The sequence below is a fragment of the Sus scrofa genome, chromosome 7, assembly GCF_054392235.1.
Source record: "Sus scrofa isolate SSC_HxYL_T2T_F1_AM1 chromosome 7, Sscrofa_HxYL_maternal_Yorkshire_Landrace_v2.0, whole genome shotgun sequence".
In the NCBI taxonomy this organism is placed as follows: Eukaryota; Metazoa; Chordata; class Mammalia; order Artiodactyla; family Suidae; genus Sus; species Sus scrofa.
Window position 1 is genome coordinate 34,380,415 of NC_139389.1, and position 24,667 is coordinate 34,405,081.

A 24,667-nucleotide genomic window follows, 5' to 3' on the forward strand; every position below is an offset into this window, starting at 1 on the left:
CTCAGAGCCAATATAAGCATCAGTAGGAGGCTTACCTGCAATCTTTTATAGGGATAGAAAGATGGTTTTTGTTTCCCGAAGAAGGTGTGTTCAGGGCTGCTTTTAACCTACATGTAAGCTGTTAATGAGCGATAAGCATGAAAAAAATCTCCCATGAGAATATTAGGATGCTGTTAACTTTCAAACGATGGATCTCTGCTAAGGGAATGAGGAGGCGATTTTTGTCCTTCTCAATCTTCTGATCTCATTCCATGATCTGACTCCATGATCTCACTCCACTCCAGTTATTTGCAAAATAAGTCATTATAAGATCATTACTTAGGGTCAAGAAGGTAAGGAGGAGGGGGACCTTTCAAAAACAAGAGTATAACAATGAGGGAGTAATAGTTGAAGCTAAACATTCAGATTCTCTGGGTAAAACAAAACAAACAACATACAGGTGCATGTGTCTTTTCAAGAAAGTTTTGTCCGGATGTATGCCCAAGAGTGGGATTGCTGGCTCACGTGGTAGTTCTACATTTAGTTGCAGCACTAGTAACAATAGCCAAGACATGGAAACAACCTAAATGTCCATAGACAGATGAATGGATTAGGAAGATGTGGTATATATACCAAACAGAATACTACTCAGCCATAAAAAAGAACAAAAGAATGCCATTTGCAGCAACATGGATGGAACTAGAGACTCTCATACTAAGTGAAGTAAGTCAGAAAGAGATAGACAAATACCATATGATATCACTTATATCTGGAATCTAACATATGGCATAAATGAACCTTTCCACAGGAAAGAAACTCATGGACATGGAGAACAGACTTGTGGTTGCCAAGGTGGAGGGGAAGGGAGTGGGATGGACTGGGAGTTTGGGGTTAATAGATGCAAACTATTGCATTTGGAGTGGATAAGCAATGAGATCCTGCTGTATAGCACTGGGAACTATATCTAGTCACTTGTGACGGAGGATAATGTGAGAAAAACAATGCGTGTATATACGTATGTGTGTGACTGGGTCGCTTTGCAGTGTAGTAGAAAACTGACAGAAAGCTATCAACCAGCTATGATGGAAAAAATGAAAACCATTAAAAAAAAGAACAATAGAAAACAGGCTCTGTAGATTCTTCCTTAATAATATAATACATCCTAAAGACTTAGACTATGTTGTCACATGAGAAAAGTGGGATTTGAGAATCAGTAGAGTGTAGAGGCAAGGGAGGTTACATAACCTGTAAAGAGAAAGTTCTGGTTTCCTAACAAAATCATTTTAATTAATTAAGTCAGTTCTTAAAAGCTGAAGCCTTTGACAGAACACATGAAGAAATCTCTTCTTAGGGTAGGAAAAAATGCAATATGATTAGCTTTGTAATCAGATGAAGGGAGCACTGTTGCCTTGTCATGACGCAGAGGATGGCTCAGTAAGTCCCACTATTGCAACAGCTCAGGGAAGGAACAGAGCACAGGATTTAAAGTGTCCCAGCTGCAGGTACATTTTAAATGGATAAGCCACTATTTTTAAAAGATGAATAAATAAGTAAATGATGAATAGCTGGCCCAGAAGAAAATGAGATGAGCCACCCCTCCTCCCAAACCCATAGCGGTTAAAAGCGAAGATTGAACAAGGAGAAGTAAGAGCTGGAGAGGATTTGCAAGATCAAATTAAGCAAATTTAGACAGTCTTAATAAGAATGTCTCAATAATGAAATTATTTTCAGAACTGCTTCTGACGCAGGAGAAAAAACAATAAGGGCTCAAAAGAGCAGAAACGGGGTGAAGAACATGATGTAGTGAACATCGTGGCCGACTTTCCACCTGAAGCCGAGTCTTTGGAGAGCAAGCCTGGGTGAGAAAGGGGTTCGGGCTCCTCTTGCCTAGCAACCTAACTCAATAAGGCGTCTACGCCCTGCTCCACCCATTTATTCTCAGTGCTGTGGGACTGCAGGCCCCCTTATGAAAACTGTCATGTCTTCATTAAGGAAAACAAGGGAAACTATTTTGGGAGTCAATAATGTCTCTTGGAGTTCCTATTGTGGCTCAGTGGGTTACGAACTCAACTAGTATCCTAGTATCCATGAGGATGTGGGTTTGATCCCTGGCCTCACCCCATGGGTTAAGGATCTGGCATTGCCGAAAGCTGCAGTGTAGGTCACAGAGGCAGCTCAGATCTGGCATTGCTGTGGCTGTGGTGTAGGCTGGCAGCTGCAGCTCCGATTTGACCCATAGCCTGGGAACTTCCACACGCCAAAGGTGCAACCCTAAAAAGAAAATAAAATTAATAATATCTCCTAAAGAATGGAGGACTACCCAGTCCTGTTTTTCTTTGGGTGGAGGAGAAGGTAAATCCAGGACAGGTCAATAAGAGGATAAAGATTCTAGAGGTCCTTTGTTGAGGAGGGAAGTTGTCATGGGTACATAAATGTGAGATGGAAGGATGGGTAAGCAATTATTGGCCCAGAATAAGACTAGAGGTTTGCATTTCAGAAGCAGATCTATTGCCATATGAGACAATAAACTACCAGAGGAGCCTGTGATTGGAGCTATGTAGAACCACGAGGGGGATTTGAGGAAGAACTCAATTTGGCCCTGATGAAAGTGAAGCTGGGTGACTTTCTCCAGGGCTGAGTCCAGGAGGAGGTTTGGCCGAGTACCTAGTCTGTGACAATGCACCACTCAAATAAAAAATCTAGATGCTATTTAGATTAACAATGCTAGAAGAATTGGTCTTTCTGGAGATTTCACCCTGAGAGTTTTGCTTATGTTTAGAAACCACCCCACATTCAAATCTCCTTTCCCTGGAGGGAGCCAAGTATTGATCTTCCCCAGTTACTTTGGCTCCGTTTTGATAAAAGATAGAATAAACAGTATTGAATAAAAATGGATTTTTAAATTAAAGTCCTTGGTACTTGAGTCTGTAATTTGTCAGAATCATTTAAGTGAATGGAGAGCAGAAAATAAACATTTTAAAGTGTATTAATGAACTTAAAATAGTCCTGAAAGTTTTAGATATAATGACCAAGAAGAAAATTGCCTATTTATGTAAATGTCATACTTGCTAGTCTAATGACAAATTGAAAATCACAAGGTCATCAGTTCCTCTAAGCAAAGCAAGAGTAAAGCTCTTAACTCAGATAAAAACTCCAAAATTTAATGCTGTAAGTATGCAGTTTTACATAATTTTTATGAAATATTTCTGCATTAATTCTAACCCTCTTTATTATGGTACCCGCCCTTAAAAATAACATTAAAAACCTTTTATATCATGATTATCCTTGGTTATATAAACTTATTGGGAAAAATATTTTGGTCATTAGGTACTGCACCAGAGGGCTTAATTCAATCCTTAACTGCAAAGATTTGACGCTAGTTATGAGTGAATATCCAGCTTATCTAATGAACATCAATAAGATTTTTCATACAAGAAAGAGGGCAGTGTGAATGTGATTAGAGAATTCTCAATATGGTTTTTACTTAAAAACTACATAGCCAGCATCCTTCATGGTAGTCGGTATGCAATCACATCAGATTGGCTAAGACATTTCTTCATGGAGACACAGTAAATCAGGCATAGAGAACCTTAAATGTATAAAATAATTGTTACACAAGTGACAGGATGTTACATACGTGGGGTAAACAATTACAGAAATACATTTTATGAGAAACTTAAGAGTCATTCTAACGCCAAAGCTTATCAAGAAAGAGGGAGCGCATAGAAATACGTGGCAAGTGGGTGGGAGCGTTCTGCTCCCTCTTTAATTGCAGTGGTTCTCTAGAAAACAATCCCCTTTGAATTGGGGGAAATAGTGTTTTTCATGCCTTTGCACTTCATTTTCTGTGCACATAGGTAACAGAATAGACTTAACAATATTTTCTGTTTACATGTATTGTCTCTAAAAAAATCTATGACTTTGCTTCATGCCATTTGAAAACTAATTTCACGTTACCTAAGAGAATTTACTCTTTTTTGACTTCTAACTTGTCGGAAGTAGAAAAGTCTTCTGTTGCAAAATTATAATGACTGCCCAGATTTTTTGAAATGCAGTTGATTATTATTATGAGTTACATCAAGTGCAAAATATCTATTGTTACACTGGTATTAAAATAGTAATAGCCCTCCTCATATTTTGTGCCCAAAGTGTCTCTGAGGTTTGTCATTCTGATATTGTCATTCAGCTTTATGTATATTCAGATTACATTTTATAAGCAGATTTTCCTTTATCTTCATTAACACAATGTACACCGGGATCAAAATTTAGTATCATTGTACCTAACACTTTTGCAATTAACTTGTCAATGATTTATAACAGTTACGTATTATCCGAGAAAAGTTCCGATCCTTGGAGAACTGAGAAGTCATTTTCCTCTGAAGCTGGGAGTCATCTTTTTGCCAAGAATGAATGAATTCAAATATCAATGTTGTCATAGGTTTGTAGAAATTCAGAAATAATAGAATTCAACCGGATTCTAGAGCAGATAAAATTATTATCACATTCTATTGATAACAAAATTTCAGTAACATTAGTTACATTTTACATTCAACCTGGGAAATCTAGCAAAACTAGAGAGATACATATTCTATGTGTAGCATAAAACAGTCACAAACACACTCTTTCTAGAAGAGGTCTTCTCATTTGTGTTATTAGCACATAATGAGGTAAGTCGTTGACTCTTTGTTCCATAAGATTGGTAGGGTTTGGGAATACTTCTTTATTTCCCATTTGTCCTATTAAGGTAAATACTAAATCCAGACCTCTTAGAAGGATTTCTGTATTGATGAGCCTGTGTACACAAGCTGCTGTTCCATTCCCAGTTCCTGGTAAGTATTGGTGAGTGTTTGCTTTTTCCTTCCACACAATGCTCATTTTTAGAAACACACAAACATTAGACTTTCGTAAGTATTAATAAAGCTGGAGATTTGAAAGTTGTAGCTAGAAACTCAAATCATCCAGGCAGCCATAAAGCATGCCAGCGCTTTAAAATCAGTCTTCTTCCACACTGCACTGGTAACACAGGGGCCACAGTTTCATAAACCATTCTCTCTTTGGGTAAAATGATGCTGAGTGACTTTCAACATGGGTACTCAGCCTCTTCTTTCAGACTTCCAATCAGGTTGACAGGAGGGATGACAGTGGTCCCTGTTGTAGACACCTGGGCAGTAAAATACTTTATTTCACATGAATTAATGTACAGGGGCCAGGTGGTAGTATCTGGAGCAATGGTTCTCAAATTTTAGGGCCCTTGAGAATCTGCCTGTAGGGCTTGTTACAGGCACACACAGATTCCTGGGCACATCCCCAGAGTTTCTGATCCAGTGGATCTGGGACAGGATGATCATTTGTCTGTCCAATGAGTTCTCAGGTGATGCTGATGTGAAGTGTTCAGGAACCGCACTTTGAGAATCACTGATTCAGAGCAAGGGGATTCTGACCTCTGAGTCTGTTAATACCTTCACACAACGAATGCCTCTCTGATCCCTCCTCTCTCTCTCTCTGTCTCTCCACCTCTGACTCTCACGTTCCTTCTCTTTCTCTCTCAATCTCTCTTCTTAAGTGACAATAACTAGATATAGTAGGATCTGAAAAATTTAGCTCTTACGCTGAGATATTACTTAGCTATTAAGGCATATGATCAATATTATTTGAAGTTATCCTCAAAATAAAGTGCTAGCTTCCATCGCAATCTGAAAATTACAACTCTCCTGTCATGCAGCGTAAATAAGAAAAAAGTTCTCAAGTGTACAAAGGGGAGAAAGAAGAGAGTTACAATACTTTGCTTTCTTTGATACCATTCTGATAATTAGCAACATAATTTCAAGAAACTTCATATTTGAGGGTAGGTTTCGCCTTTAATAGGAAAGAACACAAGGCAATCCCCAATTCTAAGACATGAAAACCAGTTGTGGATAATTTTGGTTATACTCTTTCTGAAAGTGATGACTTGAGAAAAAGTTAGAAAAGATTATTTTTATGTTCTATGAAAATCTTTCTTAAATATGCTCCATATCTTGTTTTTAATAAAATAAGAATGCCTGCTACGATAAAAATGAAGAGTAACTTTCTATAAAAATCTGTTCTAATTTTAGTTTAATTTTCTTTTTTAAGGCCACACCCATGGCATGTGGAAGTTCCCAGGCTAGGGGTCAAATGGGGACTGCAGCTGCCAGCCTACACCACAGCCACAGCAGCACCAAATCTGAGCTGCATCTGTGAACCTACACTGAAGCTTGTGGCAAAGCCAGATTGTTAACCCACTGAGCGAGGCCAGGGATCAAACCTGCAATCCTCATGGATACTAGTCAGGTTCTTAACCCACCAAGCCACAACGGGAACTCCTTAATTTTGAATTTAAAGTGAATATTTGAATCAAAATAATTTTGCAGAGAAGCAAATTGAAAATATTCAGTGCTTTGAACCTCACATCTTACATTCGTTCAAAATATAGTACATTCCTGTTCATTTGTGTGTGAGTATAAAGCAAGCTCCTCCTCGGAGTTCTTGTAGTGGCTCAGTGGAAACACATCTGACTAGGAACCAAGAGGTGGCTGGTTCGATCCCTGGACTCGCTCAGTGGGTTCAGGATCCGGCATTGCTGTGAGCTGTGGTGTAGGTCGCAGATGTGCCTTGGATTTGGCATTTCTGTGGCTGGGGCTATGGCTGGCAGCTATAGCTCCAATTAGACCCCTCGCCTGGGAACCTCCATATGCCTTGGGTGCACCCTAAAAGGCAAAAAAATAATAATAATAATAATAAAAGCAAGCTCCTCCATTCTCTTAATTACCCGGCTCTCAGCCACAGGCCCAGGTAGAATTCACTGAGATCAACAGAGTCACTGTAACTTAGTAGAAACAAAAGAGTGCCACATTCCTGCCTGTCAGGGTGAGTACCACAGTCATTGGGTGCTTCCTGCTCTGCCTGAGTCTGAATCATCCCCCAGAATGCCTTGCTGCCCTGCAGCCCCCCTCAGTGGAGTGGAGCTCTCTTGAAGGGGATTGATTGTTCATATCAACCCTACCTCACACACCTAGCACCTAGCACAGTGGGTGCTTTCTGAGAGGTGTTTGGTAAATGTTTACAAAGTGTAAATAAATGCAAATATTTACCATCAAATTTCCATGGCATTAACCTGTTCAATGTGGGACCCAGATGTGATTTGGGAGTCCACTCCTTTTCTTTGAAAATTGCATCCTTCATTTAATCTAGCAAGGCCAACTGCATCATTTTTATTGATTAGATGAATACAATAATGTGATTTTATCTTATTATTAAATGTTGAAATCTTTCCTTAGAGGTGGAGATTGTGTATTTGTAGTCACTACAAAATTTTTATATTAACAGAGTCTTACTGGCCGTATGTTGAAATGAGAAATATCAGCAATGGTCGGGTTACAAACCCAAGAAAACTGTGAAAATGAATTATAAAATTAATAGAAAATTAGGTTTAATAGTATATATGCTTACATAGTTTTGAAAGATAGCTTTTGAGTTATCTAATATAATACACTATTTTGTATATAAATATACTTTCAGATGTCACACTCTAATGACTCTTTCCAGTGATTTTTTTTTTTTTAAAGTCTATGAACTCTTGTTCATTCAGAGTTAGTGACTGCTGCTTCTTTTAGTAGCCAAAAGAAAACCAATGGATATGTTTTGGTCACTTTTAGCCACCAATTTGAAGGTGAGACTAAAATAATTCGATTTGGCAATGTTCACACGTTTAATTTCCACACATCATAATACATGAACTCAAAAGGGAAATGGCCTGAAAATCAATTCAGTGGAAAGTTCAGCTTCTCACATATTTAAATCAAAAGTTGAGAAAGGATGTTAAGCTGACTTGATTTTCAAAGAGCAATCAATCATTTTCTTTGAAAAAAAAAATGGGTCCATACAGTAATTTTCGATCATTAGGATACTAAAATTTCCTGTGTACAGAGATTTTTAAAAAAGAACAGATGTACTCAGGCCTCCTCTCCCGGGCGTCCACCTTCTACCAGTTTTGGAGCTGCCCCGCACCGTTGGCCGCTGGGAGCGTGCTCATGCTGGTGAGCAGGACCTGCTCGGACAGTTTCGATATGTTATCAAAGTTGCTGATCTGGGTGGTCAGAGACTTTCGGCTTTCGGTGCTCGTCCGTCCCCGGGCCAGCCGATCCTCCTGGCGGTGGTGAACTCCAAGGCAGCAGCAAGAAAATGCGGCTTTAAATTCCTCTCGAAATTTTCCTGGCAGACCAGGGAGAGGGAAAGGGAGAAGAATTCTGCGTCAATAGGGTTTCACCAACTATGACTCAGATACGGCCGAGGGGCTCCCAGGAGCCAGACTTACAAGGAGGTGGGACATTTTTGCAATGATGAGGAAAATAGGAAACGGAGACTGCGTTTTTGGAAGCTTGGTACACACTTGAAACATACACGCTTGAAACAATGAGGCGTTGCCATCAAACAGTGAGACTGGGAGTTCCCCTGGGTAGCTTAGTGGTTAACGAACCTGACTAGGAACCATGAGGTTGCGGGTTGGATCCCTGGCCTTGCTCAGTGGGCTAAGGATCCGGCGTTGCCGTGAGCTGTGGTGTAGGTCGCAGACAAGGCTCAGATCTGGCCGTGGCTGTGGTGTAGGCCAGTAGCTGTAGCTCAGATTCAAACCCTAGCCCGAGAACTTCCATATGCTTCAGATGCCGCCCTTAAAAAAAAACAGCATAATTACCAGCTGCCTTCTTGCTTCACTCCACCCATATCACAGCACATTTACTCGGTTCGGTGGCTTCGCATCAGATACTTCTCCCTGGGAGCCTTTAATAGGTTTTCCTGCTTGGTGCAAGGCTCAGGGCTGTAGTCATCCCTAAGCCCAGGGCAAGTGCACCCACACTGCTTTCCAAGCCAATAGCTCCACATACCCCTTCTCCCTTCAAACAGGAAGTGAGCCCTGGTCTCTGGTTATCTCAGCCTTTTCTTTTTTTTTAAGAGACACATTGTGTTTTTATTTTTTGTTTGTTTGCTTTTGGCCATGGTGGCATACAGTGGCTTGATGTGGGATCTCAGTTCCCAGACCAGGGATCAAACACCACAGCAGTGAAGGCATCAAGTCCTAACCACTAGACCATGAGGGAACTCCTTGGTTATCTCAGCCTTAATGTGGTCTTTATCTTGGAACCTGAGATTGATGAAGCAGAGGAAGTCATGAAAAGGGGTAACTAAATACAGAATGCATCTCACATATATACCACCCGATTCACCAAAGGTGAAATAAAGCAGATCTATATAGGGTAAGAGATGTGACTGAAAAAAAAGTCATTTAAAAAAACCTCAATTGACTGGATTTTTATCTTTTATATATATATATATTTTATATATATATATATATTATATATATATATATCTTTTATTTTTATATATATATATATATATATATATATAATCTATGTAACCCAGAAGGCCAAAGATGATGTTGGAAAGTGCACATGCTTTTTTAAGCATGCAATAAAATGAATTTCTAATTCTTTCATATAAAATTATCATATATTTGGAGAGAGACATGAAAAAGAAATAGCCAACCTGTTGGAGAAGACAATGTAAAGATATAGCTAATTAAAACATAGTTCTAAAAGTTAATCAGGCAAAATGTTTGTAAATAAGACAATAATTAGTTAAATGATTTTTATAATTACTAGATTCCATAAATAGAGATGGGTTAAATCAGTTGCAAATGTGTGTATGTGTGTGTCATTCAGCGTATGGGTTATTTAGGAGGAATTTCTTTCTTTCTTTCTTTCTTTCTTTCTTTCTTTCTTTCTTTCTTTCTTTCTTTCTTTCTTTCTTTCTTTCTTTCTTTTGAGGTCAGTGAGATATCTTGAGATAAACCCAAGACATGTTACCCACAAGAGAACTGTAAATACACAGAAATAGCTAAAAGTGGACAGGTTACAACTCCATCTCAATTAGGCTACAAGTGCTGGCAAAGGAAATAGGATAAGCAAGGCTGTTTTATTTTCAAATAAAATTATTTTACATTTTTGTAAATCTTAAGTTAAATGTATGACAAGTAAGATTCTGCCTTACTCGGTTCTTACAATTTTCACTTCCTTCCTATTTCAACTTTTCTTCTAAATTTTATGGAAATAATTACTTAGACAATTTTCTCAGGTGCATTAGGTAACATGGGTTCCCCTTTATAAAGGAAAAAACCCCAGAGCAACCTGAGCAGGGGAAAAAATTCTCATTGTACAGCAACGAAGCGCTTGCTTCAGTTCAAGAGTGTTCGAACCTTCTAGTCATCGATCCTTCACCCTAGGTTAGACATGTCTTTGTACAGAAGAAACAGTTGAAAACTCACCACTGAGAAAGTTATAAATGATTGGGTTTGCAGCACTGTTGGCGTAAACAAGCCAGTGTGAAAATGTAAACCAGGCATATACGGTCTCTCTGTCTTCAGTGTGAGTAAACATCCCAAATACTCTGTAGGAAAGAAACAGTGACAGGAAATCCAGTGTGAGCCTGGAAAGGACATCTTAAATCGTTCAAGAATGCACAAAGCCAACTGGTTTCTAGGACTTCTTTCTACCCAGAGAAGACCTAGTTTGCAGCAGGCAAAATTCTAGTGATTTCTTAAAATACCCGAGTTTTAATATTTTAATGCATTATTGTAAACTCTGACAAATATTTTATTAGTATATCCTTAAAGATCATTTTAAAGATCTGTTCCATACTTAGATATGTCTCATCTATCAAATTCTATTCACTAAACAATAGCAGGTCACTTGTAACTATTTGATAACTTTATAGACTAAAGATTATAATGCATTTCCTGCTAGCGGCTCTATCATTGATCATGGAATTTGTGCCCATGATAGAAATGTGTTTCCAGAATAAAGTGGTGTTTCTGTGGCGTTTTACAAAAATATAATATGTAGTGAAATAGCATGGACAAATGGAATTAATATGTTATGAGCCTCTACCAAAATATATTTTTGAAATCACAGACAAACCAGACCTACTTTAAAGAAGCTGGTTTTGACTAGTCAGACAAAACATTAAGTTTTAGGGAAAAGAACTTAGGAATTAATTTCTAAGAGAAAGAAAACACAAGTATAACATACAAGGGTAACCAGAGATTAAAAAAAAAACCTCTGTGGTAAAGAGAAAAACAATTTTCAAGACTATTTTAAAATTTGTGTTTTGTAATGAAGAGCAGAAGCCTCAAAAAATTGAAACTATTTTTATATTTAATATGGACTTTCTCCTTAGAAAGCCATTTATTTTTCTTGGAAAGGAAGGTCTGTAAGTCAGAAGAATAGAGAAATATTGTGGACAAGTAGATATCTGGAATTAGCTAAAAGGAAGGTACAAGTGCTGAGATGCAGGAAATCCAAATGAGTCATCCAGAAAGCAGTAAATCCAATTTTCATTGAGTTTAGACTGAGTAAAATAAAAGTGCAAAAAAAGGGGGTGGGGGGAACCATCCAGGATCCTGGCTTGTTTATAACATTCTTAAGAACAGAAAACATCATCCATCCCATTGGTATGGGATTTCTCTGGGCAAGAAAAATAAGAAGGGAATTATGAAAAAATATAGAGGGCAAAGTCGTTTTCATTTTCTTGGGAGCCTTCCTGTGTCTCAAGGACCCAAGCTGCCACAAATCTTAGACCTTTAAGGCAGCGTCTGCACTAAACAACACTGCTGAACAGAAGTTCATTCTCTATTTTCTTTCCACTGAGAAAGTCATTAAGCAATCAAAAACAAGGACCAAAGAGAATAAGAAATGTTTGCAGCTGGTTATTCCACCTTTGGTCTGTGTGATTCAGGCCAAAGCTCCCTCTCTCCAGAGTCCCCAGCTGTGAGGAATATGATATTGACTCTGGATCAGCCAGAAAATGAGAGAGGCCATCCTAGTTTCAGTTTGAAGCCTCTGATAAACAGAATTAATATTACTTTGGGGCAAGTCTTTGTGCAATTATTACGATCATTCCCAATAAAGACGGTTGGCCAAAAGTTCATGGGTACCACTCCCTCTACACTGGCTCTGTGTATCCATCAGTTGTTTTAATAATGTGTCTGCAGTATTCCTAATAATATTCTTTCTCTCCCTGAAAGATTGTGTGCTGATTTTTTATTAATAGTCACCCTAAAGTTGATTCAGTGACTTCAGGAAATGGATTTTCTTTCTTTCTGTTTAAACATTCAAAACACAGTACGTGCTGTGATTCCATTTTTTTTTTTTTTGGTGCATGTGCTCACAGAGGTGCTTTTAAGTATAATTAGAATGCTAACAAATTCTTATCTCTCTTTAGCCTTTAGATAAAACTCTGTCACCATTCCCTAGGTCTTTGAGAACAAAGTTTAGAAAACCCATTTGTTCTGATCAAAAAAGAATTCCAAGCTGTAAATGAGATTTTTGCATTAGAACTTTTTCCACATCTAAGGCTTAGCAATTAGCCTGAAGAGGTCAGAGGAACATCTGTTTTATGTCTGCCATTCAACAGAGAATTTGCATGGACTAGAGCATTTAGCTTGAACGCTCTAAAAGGCTGAGCTCCCTACCTGCTGGTAACAACAACACATTGAATTATCTGGCCTGACAAGCCATCTAGGCAGCCGGTTTAGATTTTTCTCTGGCTTTAAAAAAAAAAAAAAAAAAAAAAAAAAAAGTTCTTAACTAAAGACCAAGAAATGGCAGGTTTCTTCATTTTCAGAATAATAGGTGAATGTTACCTCTTCAGTACATTGAGGATGCTAATTGGTAGATAGCAAATTGCAAACACCAAAAGCACAACCATCAGCATCCGGGCTGTTTTCCGTCTGGCTCGGATCTGCTTTATTTCAGCGGCCACAGCGCTAATCCTGGACTTGGTCTGCTGTCCTGGCCCCCGAGGCTGGGAAACAGGCTGCAGGGGCTTCCATTTTCTCTGAACTACAGATGATGTTCCAGGAATCTGAAAGGAGCGAAGACCCTTTATTGCTATCTGATTTAGGAAAGTTCCACTTTGCAGGAATAATCGGAAAACGCAGTAAGGAGAGTGTCCCAGACACCTGTGGTCAGGGAGGTTTGCGAGCCTGTTTTACGTAAAAAACCCTCACTGAGTGGAGTATATTCTTGGGTAACACGGTCAAGTGCTAAATAGGAGTCTGGGTGAAAAAAAGTTGCAGCATCACAAGGTCTAAAGAGAGCTGCAGATGGGAAAGGTATCTCTTTATAAAAAGAGAAGTCGTCCACATAATGGAATAGTATTCAACCCTAAAAAGAAATGAACTATCAAGCCATGAATAAATACAGAGGAAACTTAAATGCATATTACTAACTGCAAGAAGCCAATCTGAAAAGGCTAGCATTCCAACTATATGATATCCTGGAGAAGGTAAAACTACGGAGACAGTGAAAAGATCAGTGGTTGCCAGTGGTAATGGGGGAAGGATAAACAGATCACAGAGAACTTTTAGGGCAGGGAAAATATTCTGCGTGATGCCACATGATGGATACACATCATTATACATGTATATATACAATGTGTATCCAGGATTTGGATACACTATCCAAACCCATGGAAGGTACAACATCAGGAGTGAACCATAAAGGAGTTCTCATAGTGACTCAGTGGATTGAGCACCTGACTAGTATCCATGAGGATTCAGGTTCAATCCCTGGCCTTGCTCAGTGGGTTAAGGTTCCCGCGTAGGTCACAGATGCAGCTTGGATCCGGAGTTGTCCTGGCTGTGGCATGGGCCAGCAGCTGCAGCTCTGATTCGACACCTAGCCTGGGAATTTCCATATGCCACAGGTACAGCCCTAAAAAGGAAAAAAAAAAAAAAAAAAGAGTGAACCATAAAGCCATCATGTGAACTATGGACTTCCTTTGACTGTGATGTGTAGGCTCATCAGTTTTAACACATGTATCATTCGGGGGGGGGGCGGATATTTATAATAAGAAGGCTGTTCATAAACGGAGGAGGGGAAAGATAGGAAACCTCTCTGTACCTTCTATTCAATTTTTCTTGAGTCTATAACTACCTTAAAAAACCAAAAATCAAAAAAACTTCTTAGTTTAAAAAGGAGAGGAATTAAAACCGGGGAAGAAGAGCAGTAAAGAGAGGACAACTACATAATATTATGAATTCTTATTCAGTTTAAACACCTGGAGTTTAAACGTAAGGAAAACGTAACAGGTAATTGTGGAAAGAACCTAAATGGATTTTTCATGCATCGATACTGCCATCTGCTGCCAGGTGGAGAGATAGGATTTAACAATCCAGTACTTTCTATTAGGTTTTCTGATTGGCAGGTTTCGGCAAGGCAAAGCTTTGAATAAAAAGGAATAAAAATAAAATAAAATAGTCTCTGTTGCTTGCCATATGTTGTTATAAAATTGCTTGAAATCAATTTTGTGGTCCAGCCCTTTCAAATGCACGTAAAAAACTTGAAAATCCCTTGAGGGGTCTTACATTAATGTTTCACATAGCTGGCATTTGTAACTACAGTTACATAACATACTTTTCCACTTCTTTCCAAAGTTATTTGATAATAGCAGGGAGTTCCAAGCATAATATTTGTTTAATTATAAGCTCATGAAGATTGATAGGGTTTTGTGAGCAAAACAATAAAATTCAGCCCATGTAATTTTTTTAAGAGGAAAATGTGCACATAAGGCCATCCTAGTTCTATTAAGATTATTCAGCTGTTGTTTTTATCTCTGTGCTGCAAGCCAAGACAGACCAGTGTGTCCTTGTGGTCTCTCAGAATGGATGTTGGATGGATTCTGCTGTTTTATACATAATAAGATCCAAGTCTATTAGATAATCTTTAATTTGAGAACAGAATTTTTCTTTGATGTCTACATAGATGAATTAAATACGATGCTCCTTTTGACAAGCTATTACATCTCAAAAAGAAGCAAATAAATTTAAGAAAACCTGCCCTTAAGTTGAAAAACATTTGATAAATGATTTCTCTTTGAATTCTCTACATTTTGTCATGTAGGCTGACCATTTCACATAATGGTGACCCCACTCAAACTTCTTATCCACTGGTGGAGAATCTTTTCTCCTCTGAGAGGCTCTTCTTAGTCATTTTTTAAATAATGAGGAGATGTTTCAAGGGATGATGGAAATTTCCAGGAGACCTCTAGCATGAGTAACCCTATTAATGTCTGCTAAATGGCCTTGAACTGTTTCCTAAATGATCTCTAAGAGATCATTTAAACTTTAGCAATCTATTATTCAGTGTTCCCCCAAGGGAAAAAATCAATATCCTGCATCTGATGACTTTTGCAACCATCAGAAAGAGTTCCCATAAAGAGAAACTGCCATGGGGAGCATAGCTATGGTCCCTGCAATCATAAAAAAAAGGCAGTAATAATGTCCCCTCCTAGATGATAATCTAAGTACAGATGGAAGATGTTTAATCCTGCACTCATTTGAGGAGACACACAATAATTCCCACTGATAATTTGTCTGTATTTAGAGAAAGTCAACATAGTAACAATAGAAATCACTGATGATAACTGAGCACCAAGAACCATGCACAATCTTGAGTCATTAACACATTCTTAAAAGTATTTTATTATAAATCCCATTTTATAGATGGTCAAGCAAACACTAAGAAGGATGAAATAAAATATACAAGTCTATATCTTTAATAATTGTCATGCTAGAATTTGCACTCATGTCTGTTTGATTGCAAAGCTCATCTTTTCTCACTGTGAGGCATTTTTATAAACTTCAACACAATCTGATATGGAAATCAGCAATTTCTAAAATAGATGCCTTGTTACAAAAAGCAATAATAGTCACACAAAAGGACTTTAAGAGATCCAGTCTATGGGACTGTCCATGTGGGAAGGTGTTTCCCTTGCCATCTCAGTCAAGGATTAACAATCCCTAACTATGGAAAGCCCACACACAGCAGACACACACATACCCCTTTTTTTCCATTATCACAAAGAAACTTTCAAATCACTTTTGATGTGGAAATACATCCTGGAAGAGGTATTGTCACATTTATGAATTGGAACTAGCATGTAGATGATTTACCTTGAAACCTGCCCTGTCTAAAGAAATCTTTGTGGCTAGGATAAACAAAATTTAATGCTACAGACATTGAAAAGAGGAGAAGAGAATATTATGAAGAACCAGTAAATTTGCAAACTCAATGAATTTAAAGTGAAAAACAAAGATAACCAAAACTGACAATTTTCATGACAAACCCTGTTACAACAAAACAAAACAAAAACAAACAAAACTTCAGGCCCAGATAGGCTCATGGATGTAGTATTCAATTAAACTATAGCAAATAAATAATATCAATCTTATTTAGACTCTTTCTGAAATTCAAGAAAATATAATATTCCAATGCATACTAATAAGGTCAGTTACCCTGATAATCAAAGACAAGAGAACAAAAGAAAACCACTGATCAAATATCCCACATGAAGAGATGAAAAATGTTCCTTAAAAATATACTATCAATCCAAATCAGTAATACATGAAATAATGATGGATTTAGTGTAATAAAATAATCAGATTTATTCCCACAATGCAGTGTTGATTTAAACTTTAAAAATCAATATAATTTACCTTATTAACTAAACTTTGGTTATCTCAATAGAGAAAGGAAAAGCATTTGGAAAAGTCAACACGTTTTCACATAAACTATTAGTAGAGGGAAGCTTTCTTGACAAAGAGAATCCTTTAGGTATCATCCTACTTAATGTGAAAGATGAACACTTTCCTCTAAGATTGGTAATAAGCCAGTGAAGACTTTTCTCACCACTTCTACCTAACCTTGAAGTGGAGGTCCTAACCAGTACAAGAAGACAAGAAAAATAGACAAAAGCCACATATCAATAGAATAGATTGATTCTATAAGACATTATTTCTTACAAAGATAGTCTTAAGGGATATACAAAAATGCCACTAGAACTAAATAGATAAATTTAGCAATATGCAGAACCCTAAGTTAATAAACAAAAGTCAACTATATTTCTATATACTAGCAATACATGATTGGAAATTTAAATTACAAAATAAAACAAATTTCAATAGAAAAATATGGATTTGAGGGAAATATTTAACAAAATATGTATACATAAAATTATGAAAATTGCTAAGAGCTATTGAAGAAGACCTACATACATGAAGAGGTATACCATGTTCATGGATTAGGAGATTTAATATTGTTAATCATGCAATTTTCCCTGAATTAATCTATGGATTTAATGCTATCAATCTCATTCAAAATAATATCAATCTCTTCGTAGAAACTGAAACATTGATTTTTACATTTTATTTATTTATTTTTTATTTATTTATTTTTTTGTCTTTTTGCCTTTTCTAGGGCCACTCCTGTGGATATGGAGGTTCCCAGGCTAGGGGTCAAATCGGAGCTGTAGCCGCCAGCCTATGCCAGAGCCACAGCAACGCAGGATCCGAGCTGCGTCTGCAACCTACACCACAGCTCATGGCAATGCCAGATCCTTAACCCACTGAGCAAGGCCAGGGACCGAACCCGCGACCTCATAGTTCCTAGCCGGATTCGTTAACCACTGTGCCACGACGGGAACTCCCCAATTTTTAAATTTTAAATGAAAATGGAAAGAATCTGGAATTACAAAAACAATTTCAAAAAAAATGAACAAAGTTGGAGGACTCATATCTGATTTTGAGACTAATAATTAAGCTGTATACATAATAAGTATTTTTGGGTATGCGTCATTGTGTGTATCTCAGAGGAGAAAGGAGGACTAGCCTCATATATACATTTGCAAGTCATCTCATTTTTTTAAAAAACTGCCTGGAAAAAAGATCACCTAAAAATGATATGGAGTTGTGAAGAAATCTACTGAAGAGTCCTTAAATGGACAGGGAAGGGGGGATGACTATTCAAGCAGAGAGAAGCAGAAAGACATGGGGACCCTGGGAAGGGAGCTCTTGAACAATAAAGCCATGCACAGCATTGCTCAGTGCTGACAATGATCAAGTAAGAACACTTTAGGAAAGTTTTTTTTTTTTTTTTTTTTTTTTTTAAATAATTGGTTTCTTTGTGAGAGCTGTTTCAGTGATGGAAGCTGAAGTCAGAATAAAGTGGGCTGAGACGTCAGTGGGGGTGGAGTGTTGGTGAGGAAAATAGAAATAAGCCAAGAATTTTAGGAGGAGGAGAGAAAAGGGAGAGAGGAGAGTAAGCAGAGTTAAGTTGGTAGCTGGAAAGGTCTTAGAGCTTGGATGCTGTTTTTTCTTGGTGCTCAATGAATCCTTGCTCTAGGACAGGACTTTATCTTTTTCCTATTCTTTAACTCATTACCCATTTTGTTGAAATGGAGTAAAATCAATGCTCAGTAGAAGCTGTCTTATATGATAAAATAACCTCCTTGTATCTCTCTGCATTGCAAGAACAATGGGACTTTCTCTTGTTTCTTATACCAAGTACTATTTGAGCATGACCATGCTCTAAGAGCCAGAGACTTTTTTCCATTTAGCTCTATGGTTTCTTGAATTTTTTTTTTTTTTTTAATCTTGGCTTTGCTCTTTTAGAATTTAGATGCACATGCCAAGTTCCTATAATCAGGATCATATGATTGTTCTCTGTCTCGTTTCTTGACTTCATTTTCACAATAAATAACTCTACTTTCCAGTTGTATAAATAACCCTTATGCCCTTATGGACTACAACTCTTGTCCCTGATTCTCTTAACCAACCCTTCGACCCATCCTCCTGTTTCTTTTCTTTTTTTTTTCTTTTTTTTTTTGTCTTTTTGCCTTTTCTAGAGCCACTCCCATGGCATATGGAGGTTCCTAGGCTAGGGGTCTATTGGAGCTGAAGCTATTGGCCTATGCCAGAGCCACAGCAACGCAGGATTTGAGCTGTGTCTGCAACCTACACCACAACTCACAGCAACACCGGATCCTTAACCCACTGAGCAAGGCCAGGGATTGAACCTGCAACCTCTTGGTTCCTCATGGGATTTGTTAACCACTGAGCCACCATGGGAACTCCAATGCCTCCTGTTTCTTCATCACCCCTAGATTCCTTGTCTCTCAACATTATTCTATCACAGTCAGTTATATGAGCTAGAACTGAAAAAAATGCTGACGATGCACAAGCTAAGATTAAGTGGATCTGAAAAAGAGGAGTTTTAGAGAAGAGTCTGTAGAATTTCTAGACTGAGTTCTCTGAGTCACATTGACAAATAAAACGAATATTTAAGTCCTTGATTAGAGCAAAGCATTGGGCAATTCTTTTAATGAGAGTTAAGTTCTTGAGAAAGTCAAACAAGGACAGACATTTTGTTTACTAATAACCTTATCCTCGCAAATTTCAAAATATGTAACAGATTCCATGACTCTCCATAATTTTAAGCAAATAGGATAGGCCCTCTATTTGATGGCTCACTTGATATAGCCTATAGCACACATAATGCCTTGAAACTCTGTTTATAGACATTAACAGTTGGAAATTGAGAGTTGCTCAAGCAGAATTCTATATAATCACCCATTTGAGGTTAATTTACTTTATTGTGGTTGCTAAAGTGAGCTTAACTGAACTTGTCATTTTCTATGGCAATCTGTTTGTAAACGTTTTTAGTTTCACAGCCCAAGTATTTTACTGCAAATCTTCTGGATCCTGTGGCTTGTACTAACCAGGACAATTCGTCAAAAGAATGTGGATTCTTTCTAAACCTGCAATACAATTTTGAACTTACTTTAGAGTTTGAGAAGTGGAGAGCTATGAGCTTAATGAAGTAGACAGGTTGGGATTTGGTTTCTCATTGTGTTGAGAAGACTGTGATGAACAAGATGAATTTATGTATATCCAAGGAATTTTAAGTTATGTCATTCTGTAAATAAATGAATAACAAAATACACATCTATCATATTTAATATATACTAACCAGTAAAAAATATAAGTAGGGAATGAATCTAACACTGAGCATTCCTAGTGAAAATATGGATCTAAATGTAAAGTATCTTTATTCCTGCATGTTCATCAATGTTTTTTTCTCCTTTGATAACTTTTCAAATTTTAATTTTTCTATAAATATTTTCTGAGTAACTAGGCAATAGATTCCCCTCTGACTTCTATCTAAGCTTTCCTAGTACTTTCTTTCATTCTTCCACTAATTTTTTTTTTTTTTTTTGCCATACCCACAGCATGCAGAAGTTCCCAGGCCAGGGATGGAACCCAAGCCACAGCAGGGACAACACTGAGTCCTTAAGCACCAAAGCCTCCAGGGAACTCCTCCACTAACTTTTTTCTTATAATTTATTGAGCAAATGATATATGCTGAGCATGTATTGTCTCTATCTTAGTATAGTAGAGCAGACAAATAAAAAGTCATTATAATGTTATTTAAAAGTCCTATGAAAAAGATCTATTTAAGCAAATAGTGGAGCTATGTGTAGTCACTTATGATGGAGCATGATAATGTGAGAAAACAGAATGTATGTGTAACTGGGTCACCATACTGTACAGTAGAAGAAAAGTTGTATTGGGGAAATAATTTAAAAAGAAAAGGTCTTTCAGAACACATACAAAAAAAAAAAAAAAAAGAAAGTAGTCACATAGATCAAGTCAACACCTGCTTGTTATTTTAGAAAGTAAAATAAACAGAATTAGTTGAAAGGCCAAAAAACAGCAATATAGTATTAAAAATATTTTATTTATTGAGCACTTTCTATGCTGAGGCACTTGAATTAATTCATCTAATAAGTATATCAACGCTGTCGGGTAAGTGTAAATACAGTGAAAGAGAGGCACAGAAATTTAAATAATGAACAAATTTTATGCATCTATTGTAGGGTCAGAATTTACACTCATGCAGTCTGGACCTTGATTCTGTGTTTTTGAGGGTTTTAAAATTTTGTTTTGTTTTGTTTGACTGCACCCACAGCATGTGGAAATTCCTGGGCCAGAGATCAAACCCACACCCCAGCAGTGACCAGAGCCACAGCAATGACAATGCCACATGCTTAACCTGCTGAACCAGCAGGAACTCCTGTGTTTTTGACTTCTGTGTTACGTCCATCGTGTTGGACCATTCACTCCCCAGCTTGTAAGGAGATCTCCACTTGTTTAAGCTTAACCACATGACTTTTTTTGGCTCATGAAAAGTGAGGAGACTTGGCCAGTTCAAAGTAAATATTTTAAGGGACATTGTATATTTCTTCCAGAATAGCATGCCCAGGAAGTGCTGTTCCTTCAGATGGAGTCCTGGACTGAAGGGACCAGGGGAGCGTAGCCACAGCCCATGGAATATGAGTGAGACAAACTGTTGCTGCAAGCCACAGACCTAGGTTTTGTTTTTTTGCTTTTGTTTGTTTGTTTTGTTTTGTTTTTACAGCAGAATAACCTAGCAAAAAGACAAGTATGACAATAGTTACAAAGAGGTGGGGTGCAAGAGAAAAAAATACTAAGTTATTTACAACTGGCTTCATGAGCAGGTGGAGAGTGTTGGAGACACTCTCTAGGATATAGAAAATCCCCACTTGTGTTTTACAGTAATAGACATTCATTAGTTTAGTTACAAAGATTGGAGGACAAAATGCATGCTAATAAGTGTTGGTGCTGGTTTCATTTATTAGGTCATAAAAGAAGTGACTTCTTTATAAAAATAGAGGAAAAGAAAGAAATTGGAATTATGAGACATAAACAGTTGAAAAATGTGACTGTTGCTCATATGCCAAGAGTAGAACATAATTTTGAAAGTTGCTTTGAATAGCAAGGGTTGAAGGAGACCCAAATGAAGACTCATTCTTGAAGACCAAATAAAAGTTTATAAAATCCTTTTAATGAGTAAAGTGGCCCAGTAAGTTTTTCAGTGGGATAAAATACGTCAGAACAAACAGACCAAGGGCATGGTTTTTCACAAGCCTGATAAGCTCAAAGTACCAGTAGGAAGTTTAGGAAAAGAGAGAGATACATTTCTCAGAAATGTAGCATTTTAAGATACAATTTTCAAGTACAGGAAGCTGAGTTGTATTCTTGGACTATACCTTTAGAAATCCACCACATGTGTTTGTTGATTTTCTTCGAATCATCAAAGTTCAATTTAAACGTTACCTGCTCTGGATTAGATCCTTCTCCACAAAGTTTTCCTTTGACCCCCCCCCCCACTTATGTTTATTAAGGTGATTTTCACTCCGCAACTGTTTCCTTCCTCTAGACTATGCATTCATCAATGGAATAGCCTGGAGCTTTTACCTTTTTATCAGACATGTATACAAAAGAAATAGAAATGTTTGATGAATGAATAACTGGGTGAATGAATACATTCACTGACAAAGCAAAATTATTGACAAGATTTCAGGACTCTCAAATCAGTATTATAAGCAATTTCGGAAATTTTCAACTCTGCCTGATTCTTCTACTTTTCTAAAACAAATGAGTTTTGAGGTTGGATATTTAACCCATATAATAAAAATGTAGCACACGAGTCTCATCAAGAATAAAATGTTCTTTACTTACAGTCTCAGGAAACTTTAAAGGAATTTTTATTTTTTATACCTCATAAAAAGTAAAATTTATAATATTATTCCTAAACAAAAGTCAATTAATCCCAGAAGTTTAAAATTTAATCATTGGGGCAATTCATATACTACATTCCCTAAATATCACCCTAAAAAAATGTCCAGACATATTCTCATGGCTAGGACCTCATTATTTTATAAGAACACACAATCCTTTGCCAAGAATATTACATGGGTTCAACACACTCTTAAATTTTGTTTTTAAGCATATTTTAAAGAATATACAAGAAAACTATTTGAAATTACATACCTGTCGGCACCAGAGTTTACGGAATATTTGCAGATAGGCCAACACCATAAGACACAGTGGTGCCATATATGTTACCAGAAAGAAACAGATGTGATACATCTTGGGATATATTTCACCTGGAATGAAAGTCAAAATAATAAAATCTTATAATTCATAGGATTTTTTTAAAGGCATGTCTATTAATGTTCTCCTTTAAAACACATGTTTACTTTCTATACGATTACACTGGCACTTTATATACACGAAAGGGAAAGACAATTTACAATTTTTTTTTTGGTCTTTTTGCCATTTCTTGGGCCGCTCCGCAGCATATGGAGGTTCCCAGGCTAGGGGTCAAATCGGCGCTGTAGAGCCCCACCTACCCCAGAGCCACAGCAATGCGGGATCTGAGCTGCATCTGCAACCTACCCCACAGCTCACAGCAGCGCTGGATCATTAACCCACTGAGCAAGGGCAGGGATGGAACCCGCAACCTCATGGTTCCTAGTCGGATTCGTTAACAATGAGCCACAACGAGAACTCCATAGTTTACAGTATTAACTACTTACATTTAAGTACTAAATGTGGAGTCTTAATTTCATTTAATATACACAGAGAGGAGTAACAGTAGCTATTTCTTAATTTGTGCTACCACAGTCTATCCAAAGTAAAAGTGTTCATTTATCAAAAAGCCCTTTTTTGCCTCAGTTACATCTGGCTAATTAGTAAAAATTACTTCGGATTGTCTTATACTTGGATTTACAAGGAGGGACAAAATCAAAATGTAACTGTTAATGTGTTTGTTAAAATGAGAAGAGACTGCCAACTAAAGGGATTCTTCCTCAGTTCTCTCCTGAGAAATGAGAAACTATTCCCAGCTGTACTTCCAAATACAAAAGTGGAAAAGTTTTGGAAAAATACAGCGAACATTTGTTGATCATTCTTTTTGTTGACTTACTAAAACATACGAAATTCTTTTTTAAGTAAGTTGTGTGTCTAAAGTATGTATGCATGTACTTTTAATGAAAAGTAAGACATTTAGGGTTCTTGAATGCTAGATTTTAAATCGATTTGAGTATTTTCTTTTTTAATATCCATCTTACTTATCAGACATAAGTACATCTAGGATTGTAGTGATTTTTTATTTATCATCAATTCTATGTACACAGGGTAAATGTATCATAGATTGAGGCATTTACTAATGAGTCAATCAATCCAGTGGAACTGTGGCTTAATATCAATTTTTAGCTTTTCTAAAATATATCCATTGTTGATATTTAAAATGCTTTAAGGGATATTTCCCCATACTAGTATTTGAATATGCCACAGTGATCCAGCTACTTTCACTTCTATGTAAAACAGGAAAGAGAATATATCCTAAATGAATTTCATGGATATTAAATGCAATATTTATATAGAATTCTAAGTGAACACTAATAAAACAAAGGGTTTTGTTTTGTTTTGTTTTGCTTTTTTTAGGGCTGCACCTGTAGCTTACGGAAGCCCCCAGGCTAGGGGTGGAATCAGATCTGTAGCTGATGGCCTATGCCATAGCCACAGCAATGCCGGATCCTAGCAGTGCCTGCTGACCTACACCACAGCTCATGGCAACACCGGATCCTTAACCCACTGAGCGAGGCCAGAGATCAAACCTGCATCCTTATAGATACTAGTCAGATTCATTACTGCTGAGCCACAATGGGAACTGTGTTTTTTTTTTTTTTTTTTAATTCTAAATATTACTTATCTTATTTTGATTTTGATATTGCCAGTGGGGTTGGTTCTGCACTATTATGGAGGGATGACTTTACTTTTTGTTACTTTCGCGAGAGTGTAGAAGCATGAAGACTCAGTTGTGTGAGCAAATATGGTAAGAGCAATTTATACTTAGGATTCGCCAATAATAATGATGATGATCCGTAATCACTGATATCATTATTGAAC

At 37.2% G+C, this 24,667-nt stretch overlaps 1 protein-coding gene across 7 annotated transcripts in view; it reads right to left on the bottom strand.

Annotated features, from left to right (window-relative positions):
* Positions 1-3,119: 3,119 nt before the first annotated feature.
* HCRTR2 (hypocretin receptor 2) overlaps positions 3,120-24,667 on the bottom strand; it is a 101,852-nt gene continuing 80,304 nt past the window's right edge. Inside the window, exons 4-8 of one of the 7 annotated variants that reach the window (XM_084966741.1) lie at positions 22,745-22,860; positions 12,695-12,915; positions 10,319-10,440; positions 7,202-8,211; positions 3,120-6,265 (exon numbers count right to left, since the gene is read on the bottom strand). In XM_084966741.1, coding sequence (XP_084822867.1) covers positions 7,982-8,211; positions 10,319-10,440; positions 12,695-12,915; positions 22,745-22,860 — 689 coding nt within the window. In that variant the 3' untranslated portion in view covers positions 3,120-6,265; positions 7,202-7,981. 7 annotated transcript variants of the gene reach the window in all.